This window comes from Diaphorina citri, unplaced genomic scaffold (assembly GCF_000475195.1).
Source record: "Diaphorina citri unplaced genomic scaffold, Diaci psyllid genome assembly version 1.1 scaffold360, whole genome shotgun sequence".
Lineage (NCBI taxonomy): Eukaryota > Metazoa > Arthropoda > Insecta > Hemiptera > Psyllidae > Diaphorina > Diaphorina citri.
The window spans coordinates 95,003-104,059 of record NW_007377795.1 but is presented as its reverse complement, the minus strand read 5'-3'; the positions used below and the strand labels follow the sequence as shown (position 1 = coordinate 104,059).

The 9,057-nt window shown below is 38.7% G+C and overlaps 1 protein-coding gene across 1 annotated transcript in view; it reads right to left on the bottom strand.

Annotated features, from left to right (window-relative positions):
* Positions 1-7,121, bottom strand: part of LOC103508023 (protein flightless-1) — a gene marked incomplete at its 5' end in the record, with an annotated part of 17,173 nt that extends 10,052 nt beyond the window's left edge. The window contains 10 exons of the mRNA XM_026822744.1: positions 1,869-1,971; positions 2,556-2,869; positions 3,039-3,121; positions 3,749-3,829; positions 3,929-4,036; positions 4,695-4,824; positions 5,455-5,631; positions 5,792-5,880; positions 6,612-6,850; positions 7,005-7,121. Of these exons, the coding sequence (XP_026678545.1) occupies positions 1,869-1,971; positions 2,556-2,869; positions 3,039-3,121; positions 3,749-3,829; positions 3,929-4,036; positions 4,695-4,824; positions 5,455-5,631; positions 5,792-5,880; positions 6,612-6,850; positions 7,005-7,121 (1,441 nt within the window). The remainder of the gene's footprint in view (positions 1-1,868; positions 1,972-2,555; positions 2,870-3,038; positions 3,122-3,748; positions 3,830-3,928; positions 4,037-4,694; positions 4,825-5,454; positions 5,632-5,791; positions 5,881-6,611; positions 6,851-7,004) is intronic.
* Between the last annotated feature and the right edge of the window lie 1,936 nt (positions 7,122-9,057).

The following is a 9,057-nucleotide window of genomic DNA, read 5'->3' as shown; positions in this document are numbered from 1 at the left end:
TGTGAAAAATGCCATAATAAATCATTGGGCTAAGGTTTTGCGTAATTCTGATCATTCGAGTGAAAATTTAATATATAACATCATTCGAGTGAAATACATCATGCAATATATGATCAATGGTTACCGGTAGCTACATGAAAATCATTTTCATATTTTTATTATTATTTTTTTTTCAACAATATAACTACTAAAATTTATGAAAAAGAGTAACTATGGTATCCATAAAATATTTTTAAATGATAAAATTATGTAAAAAAAAGACAACAGTGGGATTCGAACCCCCACCCCACCCGCTCATCGTTTATTCAAAGATCACACTCCTTACCACTCGGACACTCCGACTTTCAAATCTAAGCAGTGCAAAACTTCCTTATTAATCAACTCGAGCGATAATTTAGAATTTTTCCCCTAAAAATCACTCTTTTATCAAATTTAAGGCTGAAGGGGCCCTTTGGGGGCCTTGAAAATATGAAAAGGCACACCTACCACTCACGAGAAAAAAAATGAGCCATCAACCGTCAAAATCGGTCCAGTGGTTTAGGCTGTAGAGCGGTCAACGTCAAAGAAGAAGCGGAAGCGGAAGCAGAAGCAGAAGCAGCAGCAGCAGCAGCAGAAAATGATGAAAAATTTGACGTTTTTCAAAGTCAAATATCTCCGGCTAAACTTAACTGATTTTGATGATTTTTTTTTCAACGTGGTCTACTTTCATGCCCGAACACACACATGCAATCCGTTTTCTTCCATCATTTGTAGTTGTCCCCCTACAACTACCTGAAAACGGCTACTTTCCCTGTCGCGTATAATATCTCTAGTAGCGCGGTCAAACTTTCTTGACTTGGCGGGGCGGAGCGCTACCGCGCTCCTTAATAGGACTGAAAAGTCCCTTTACTCCAGCAGTAGGCTACTACTATTATTGTGGTCAAATTCTCAAATTATATTGAGGATTCCATACCTCGGCTGGGATTGAACCTACGCCCTCCTGTTTACCAGGCGAGCGCCTTGACCACTACACCACCGAGGCAGGTATGGTCTCAAGAGGTATGGTATGATCCTTACAATAAGCATAAACAGGAGAATGAATAAAATGTATATTGTAAATGTAAAAAATAAATGAAGTCATATATTGAAACCAAATCAAAATCAAATTAAGTATTGTGTTTTGATGTTTTGACTACCCACACTTTCTCTAGCTTAACTTCATACACAAAAAGGCCAATCTGAGGCTTAGGTTTAGGGGCTAGACAGCCCTAAAGGATGGGTTAGGCTTCTACGAATCTACCCACACTAAGGGACACTTATGTGTCATCTTGTCTTGTGGCTTGAGTCTGCATTTACTTCGCTTCCATGCAATCAAGTAACACTAATGATGATGTTTCATTCCGTTTTCTTCGTTCACAAGGCTAATGTGGGAAATTAATGTTTAACAATGGATACTTATAAGTCTTAGGTATTATCCCGACTCGGAGTTTCATCTACTTCGTAGGCATTTTCAAGGGTAACTGAGTGTAGGTGGTCCCTCTTGTAGATGAGGTTAGGGACTGTTTCCTCGATTTCATTCACGCACGGCCTTATGTATCTGGATTTGCTCGTGGTGCTTCGTAGGCATTTTCAAGGGTAACTGAGTGTAGGTGGTCCCTCTTGTAGATGAGGTTAGGGACTGTTTCCTCGATTTCATTCACGCATTGCCCACTACGCACGGCCTTATGTATCTGGATTTGCTCGTGGTATAATATTTCCCTGAAGTTCTTTCCGCACCATAGGATTTCCTGTTTTGCTGAATTCACGTTATGTGTTTCTAATACGTGTTTCGCAAAGTTACACATCTACCCACCCTTACTTGACAAATAATTTGATTATTTGTTACTTACCTATCCAGAAAAATATGTTGTGTGTAAGATGGCCAGTGTTGTCATCCACCCCTGTGCTGAGTATAATGTAGCAATCACCTTCGTAGAATTTACCGTGCAATACCTGTGGAAGAAAAATAATTAAAAATTAAATAATGGACTGAGTTAAGAACTCAAATAATAATGAAATCTGGTGTAGCCAGCCTAGTTAGGTTCGAAGGTAGTGCGTCTGCTTTGTAAGCGCTGGGTCAGGACGAACGATTCCCACCCGGGGAAAATTTCATCCTAAACAAATAAGATTTGTTCTCGGAAAACGCTGGCTTTCTCCTATCCTGCCCTAGTTCTCTTTTCGCTTTTGGGACGCTAAGACCTCTGCTCTTACAGCTCCTTCTATCAAAAATAATAATGAAATCTGGTGTAGCCAGCCTAGTTAGGTTCGAAGGTAGCGCGTCTGCTTTGTAAGCGCTGGGTCAGGACGGACGATTCCCACCCGGGGAAAATTTTATCCTAAACAAATAAGATTTGTTCTCGGGAAACGCTGGCTTTCTCCTATCCTGCCCTTGTTTTCTTTTCGCTTTTGGGACGCTAAGACCTCTGCTCTTACAGCTCCTTCTATCAAACTTCTTCCTTTTTTTTACCTTTGAGATTTTTTTTACAAAGTGTTTGTAATAAGTTGGCAATAAATAAATACATATATTTAAGTCTTACCTCTTCAACTTGGTTGGGCAGAAAGTTCTCTATCTCCCAAATGGTAAGGCCAGGTATTTGCCCCGTGTCTTCATCAAACAGTTCGGAATAATCGACAGGTGGTTTCTCGAGTACTTCATCCCAGCGTTTGGGTTTCAGGGATTCCGCGGCGGCTCGGGTCTCTTCCGGGGATTTCTTGTTCTTATCTTTGGCTATGTCTTTCATTCCTGTGAAATGGAGGAGTTGCAATTGGGAAAATATTATTAATAAATCCGCGGCGGCTCGGGTCTCTTCCGGGGATTTCTTGTTCTTATCTTTAGCTATGTCTTTCATTCCTGTGAAATGGAGGAGTTGCAATTGGGAAAATATGATTAGTATCCGCGGCGGCTCGGGTCTCTTCCGGGGATTTCTTGTTCTTATCTTTAGCTATGTCTTTCATTCCTGTGAAATGGAGGAGTTGCAATTAGGAAAATATTATTAATGGATTTTTTTTCGCCAGGAGGCGCGTTTTAGATTTGAACGTGTTCTTAGCCTTGGGTCCGTTCCAGATGTATAATTTCAGGCCGGCGTCCAAGAGAAATACAAACCTGAGGGGAAAATGAGAGAGGTTAAATGGAAGAAAATGTCCTAGAGGATAAATTAGTCTAGATTTTTTCCGCCAGGAGGCGTGTTTTAGATTTGAACGTGTTCTTAGCCTTGGGTCCGTTCCAGATGAATAATTTCAGGCCGGCGTCTAAAAGAAATACAAACCTGAAGGGAAAGGAAAAAAAAAGAGAAATAAGAGAGGTTAAATGGAAGAGAATGCCTTGGAATCTTTAGAACACAAAGAAGTGTTGATTTTTTTTCCGCAGGAGACGTGTTTTAGATTTGAACGTGTTCTTAGCCTTGGGTCCGTTCCAGATGAATAATTTCAGGCCGGCGTCTAAAAGAAATACAAACCTGAAGGGAAAGGGAAAAAAGAGAAATAAGAGAGGTTAAATGGAAGAGAATGCCTTGGAATCTTTAGAGCACAAAGTAGTGTTAATTTTTTTCGGCCAGGAGACGTGTTTTAGATTTGAACGTGTTCTTAGCCTTGGGTCCGTTCCAGATGAATAACTTCAGCCCAGCATCTAAAAGAAATACGAACCTAAAAAGAAAATAAGAGAGGTTAAATGGAAGAGAATGCCTTAGAATCTTTAGAGGACAAGGTACAGATTTTTTCCGCCAGGAGGCGCGTTTTAGATTTGAATGTGTTCTTAGCCTTGGGTACATTCCAGGTGAATAATTTCAGGCCGGCGTCCAAGAGAAACACGAACCTGAGGGAAAAATAAGAGAGGTTACTTAATGGAAGCGAATACCTTAGAGGACTTTATAAAAATGCCTTTAAAGGACAAAGCAGTGTTGATTTTTTCCGCCAGGAAACGTGTTTTAGATTTGAATGTGTTTTAGATTTGAACTTGTTCTTAGCCTTGGGTTCATTCCAGATGTATAATTTCAGGCCGGCATCCAGAAGAAATACAAACCTGAGGGGAAATCAGAGAGGTTAGATGGAAATACGAACCTGAGGGAAAATATAATAAGAAGGGTCTGAAGGGTTAAGCCCAGATTGTCGCCCATTTGGATACCAACTACACATGAAGATCTTCAAAGTTGAAATTTCTTTCCGAAGTTCAAACCGAAGTAGTCTTCTTCCTAAAGCTCCAAATGTATCACTAAAGTTTACTGTTGCACGAGGTTAGTATCTATCTAGATGGGTGACAATTTGACAATGTGAGAGCATTGCGTGCTGGCTTTTTTCAGCCTCACTCAGGTTGGCTGAAGTTAATATCAGGTGGGGGTGCTTAACAACCTCCATCAAGACCTTTGGCCAGCCACTCACTATCAGGTAAACCTGACAGGTACACCTGATCCGGTCCGCCTGTCAGGTCTACCTGATACCTGATAGCGAGTGGCTGGCCTTAGCAATTATAGAATGACGTAAAACCTCTATCAAAATCTTTTCCTATGTGACAGTTCAAACGGTGATAGTGGTTAGGCGAGTGGCTGGCCTTAGCAATTATAGAATGACGTAAAACCTCTATCAAAATCTTTTTCTAGGTGACAGTTCAAACGGTGATAGTGGTTAAGGCTCTAAAATGACCTCTTTTAACGCAAAAGCCTCCGACTATACTGTCTACGTACCTTGGATCTAAACTTTCTGATAGGACAGGAACAGGTTCCAAGTGTATGCTACTGGCTTGAGCTTGATGTAAAGGCGCGTGTACACGATACAACCGAGTAGTGTAAACCGTGTCTTCAACCGTGAAGAAACCTGTAAGAACAATCATAAATAATGAATAAAATATCTTTTTTTTTTTTAAGGGAGGGGGGGGGGAGAGGAGGGGGGAGAGAAAGAGGTTTGATAGAGGAAATAAGGTCTTATCGTCCCGAAATCGAAGAGAGAAGGAAGACAGGACAAAGACAGCCGTTCCGAGAACAAACCTTAGTGCTTATTTATACTGCTCGCACAGGACTGAAAAGTCCCTTTACTCCAGCAGTAGGCTACGACTATTACTCAAATTATGTTCTCAAAACCTCAAATCATATTGGTCAAATTGTCAAATTATATTGAGTAATAAAATTCCATACCTCGGCTGGGATTGAACCCACGCCCTCCTGTTTACCAGGCGAACGCCCCGACCACTACACCACCGAGCCATTATTATTTACTTTTATTTATATATTTATGTTATTTATTTATTATTTCATACCTAAGCAGGTGAAAAGCTCCACTTTGGCCTTATCTCTATTTAGCAAAGGGACTTTTCAGTCTCATTTTGGCAGGATTAACAAGGTAAGCAGGTGAAAAGCTCCACTTTGGCCTTATCTCTATTTAGCAAAGGGACTTTTCAGTCTCATTTTGGCAGGATTAACAAGGTATATCTATATTCTATTCTATTACCTGAAGCAGTACGTCCGCCTTCAATATAGGATATCCCCGTGTTAAACAAGGATAAGAATTCTTCCGACTCATCCCCCTGTTCTTCCCGAATTGTTCGACATTCTGCCGCTAGGAAGTTGCGCAGATTTACCGCGTGGATGGCCGAACAAGCTCGCTTGTCCAGCGTAGCCTTGGTTCCTACAAATCAAAACGAGAACAATCTCATTAATGTTTCGAACCTAAAAGAGAAATAAGAGAGGTTAAATGGAAGAGAATGCCTTGGAATCTTTAGAACACAAAGAAGTGTTGATTTTTTTTCCGCCAGGAGACGTGTTTTAGATTTGAACGTGTTCTTAGCCTTGGGTCCGTTCCAGATGAACGTTGCTTAGGTCCAAAAACAAGAGGTCAGTCAGATTCATAAACAAAGCATTGGGGATGTTGTTGATTCTGAAATTAAACAAAAGTGTTTAGAAAATTATTTTGAACTGAAATGGTAATTGAATATTTTCAAAACAAGATATTTCTCATACCTACCTTAAGGGGCCTAGTTAACTTAGTTTGAAGCTTGCCTAGGTAGCATGCCTGCCTTGCAAGCACTAGGTTGTGAGTTTGATTCCTACCAGGGGCAAACATTATACTAAATGACCTAAACTGATAAGGTTTGTTCTTGGAATGTCTGGTTTAATCCTATCCTTTTCAGTCTCATCATAGCAGTATAACTATCTATTCTATTCTGTGCTGTTCTGCTTTTTTCATCTATTATGGGATGATAAGTGCTCCATTTGTAAAGTCCCCTCTATTGAATCTCTATGAAAGTACAGAATTGGTTACTTGATATTCAACTTACGTGTTGTGACTTAAATTAAGAACAAGCAAACTCTTGGCATTTTCCAAAGCATCAGGAATTTGCTTGATGCAAGCACTAGGTTGTGAGTTTGATTCCTACCAGGGGCAAACATTATACTAAATGACCTAAACTGATAAGGTTTGTTCTTGGAATGTCTTCCTTTTCAGTCTCATCCTAGCAGTATAAATGATGTATATTCTATCTATTCCATTCTGTGCTGTTCTGCTTTTTTCATCTATTATGGGATGATAAGTGCTCCATTTGTAAAGTACCCTCTATTGAACCTCTATGGAAAAAAAGTACAGAATCTGTTACTTGATATTCAACTTACGTATTGTGACTTAAATTGAGAACAAGCAAACTCTTGGCATTTTCCAAAGCATCAGGAATTTGCTTGATGTTGTTGTGGCTCAGATCCAAGGTTGTCAGATCCTCCAAGTGAAACAGATCCACAGGGATGCCACTGTTTTTGATTTTGTTGTAGCGGAGATTGAGTGTGCGTAAACATTGGAGTTCAGTCAGTTCACCGAACAATTTTTCCAAATTGTTGTTCACAATTGACAAATGTTCCTGAAAGAGAAAAATTGTTTTTGTTTATTTATTTGATTTAAAATTATTTAAATAAGGACCTTGTGCTCATTACAATAAATAATTGGAAAGGAATAATGTATTTTGTTTTGCATTCAATGTGCTACTTAATACTTTCAGAAACAGGATAACATACCAGTTTTTGTAATTTTCCCAGTTCTTCAGGAATTTGTGACAGGTGAGTTTTGTTCAGCCGCAACCATTGCAGACCTTGCATGTAACGTACAGCTGATGGAAATTTGTCCTCCTGGGAAATACAAGATTACATTTTATGTTAGGTGTTTTGTCAGTGAAAATAAGTTGAACAGTACTAATTTGTTTAAGCAAAGCTTTTACAAATGTCCACCTCATAATGATACTACTTTGGATATTTTTTATGTCACTGCTGGGATTTAAACCCCAGAACTTTGGAGTCAGTGAAAATAAGTTGAACAGTACTAATTTGTTTAAGCAAAGCTTTTACAAATGTCCACCTCATAATGATACTACTTTGGATATTTATGTCACTGCTGGGATTTAAACCCCAGCACTTTGGATTCATGTCCTCTGAGCTACTTGAGCTAACTAAGAAAGATGTATCCTTTAATTTCTCAAATCACTTGGGTGTTTTCTCAAGAAAATATTTAGTTAGGGTTTGTGACATTAGTGTTTGTGACATATGATTAAGAATGTTCACGTTAACCTCTAGAAAGTTGCATTGAAACTCAAATTGTTTTTTTTTTTTTTTTTTTTTTTTAATGAGTGTTCATGTTCACACTACACACGACACAATTTTTTTCCGAACGATAAGTGTGAACGGACTTTAGCACAATAATATTCATGCAAATATTACTTGGTAAATCTAAGGACCAGATTCACTGTAACATTTGGCTTGGTTAAATTGATTTATTTTAAAAGAGGATCGCCATTATTGCTAACCTAGTTAGCTTGAAAGGTAGCGCGCCTGCCCTGTAGGTTCGATTCCCACCCAGGACGAATTATATCCCTAACAGATAAGGTTCGTTCTCAGAACAGCTGGCTTTCACCTATCCTCTAAACAGGTCAAAAATGACAGTAAAATCTGGGCTAAAACTATACCTATATGAATAGATAAAAGATGTTAATTTTATTAAAAATATAAAAGAGGACTACTAGAAATAGCTATAGGACTCATTTTTCAATACCTTAATGCATTTTAAATACAGTTAATTTTCAGAGGAATATTTTTGTAGGGACTTTCAAAAAATATACTTTTCCCCTCTTCAAGATGGTGTATTCTCAACCATTGACCTTTCAATTGTTGGGAATGTGCTATCTTGGATTTCTAATTGTTTAGTGCAGGCACTACTCTGCCAAATATGTAGTGGTTAGACTAATTCCCCTATATTCCTTTAAAAGAGGGGAAATGGGCTTCAGAAGAAATCATCTCAGTTTCCGAAAGGACAATATGACTTAAGATTTCTGTACATTCGTTGTTTGATTATATCAATGCGGGATGTTCAATCGTCTTCACTGTCACTAGGCAGGTCACGATACTCCTGTCCGTCTGATGGGCCAGGATCAGCGGAGGTCTCAGCAGCTAACTGATTTGCCAAATCCTTCATACTCGACACACTGTTCATGAGACCTCTGCAACACGAAAGGGAAAAATGATTTCAGATTAAAACACAATCATTGAACAAAGAAAAGGAGTTTAAAAAGAGGTGTGAAAGGGAAACTGTAAATGCTGAGGTCTTTTTTACCCTAAAGTGAAGACATAAGGAAGATAGGCTAGGAGAAAGCAAACCTTATCTGTTTAGAATAAAGTCTGCTACATGCGAGGATTGAACCTGAGACCTAGCGCTTACAAGGCAGTCGCGCTAATCTCCAAGTTAAATGAAAGAAGTTCAATGGACATGAAGGGATTCGTTTTGTTTTTGTTTTGTTGTTGTTGTTGTTTTTTTTTTCCTTCCTTCCTCCTCCTCCTCCTCCTCCTCCTCCTTTTTCTTTTTCTTCTTCTTTTCTATGACTTGCCCTAGCAGTGTATTGTAAATCTTATTGTTTCACTACAACTTTCCAATGATTTGACAGATTTTGATGGAATTGAACAGATACATCTAAAACACTGCATAGCATAGTGTTGATTTTTTTTTTTTTTTTTTTTTTTTTCATTTTTTAAACCTTTTAAATTTTAAAAAAAAAAAAAAAAAAATCCCCTTTTCCCGGAGAAG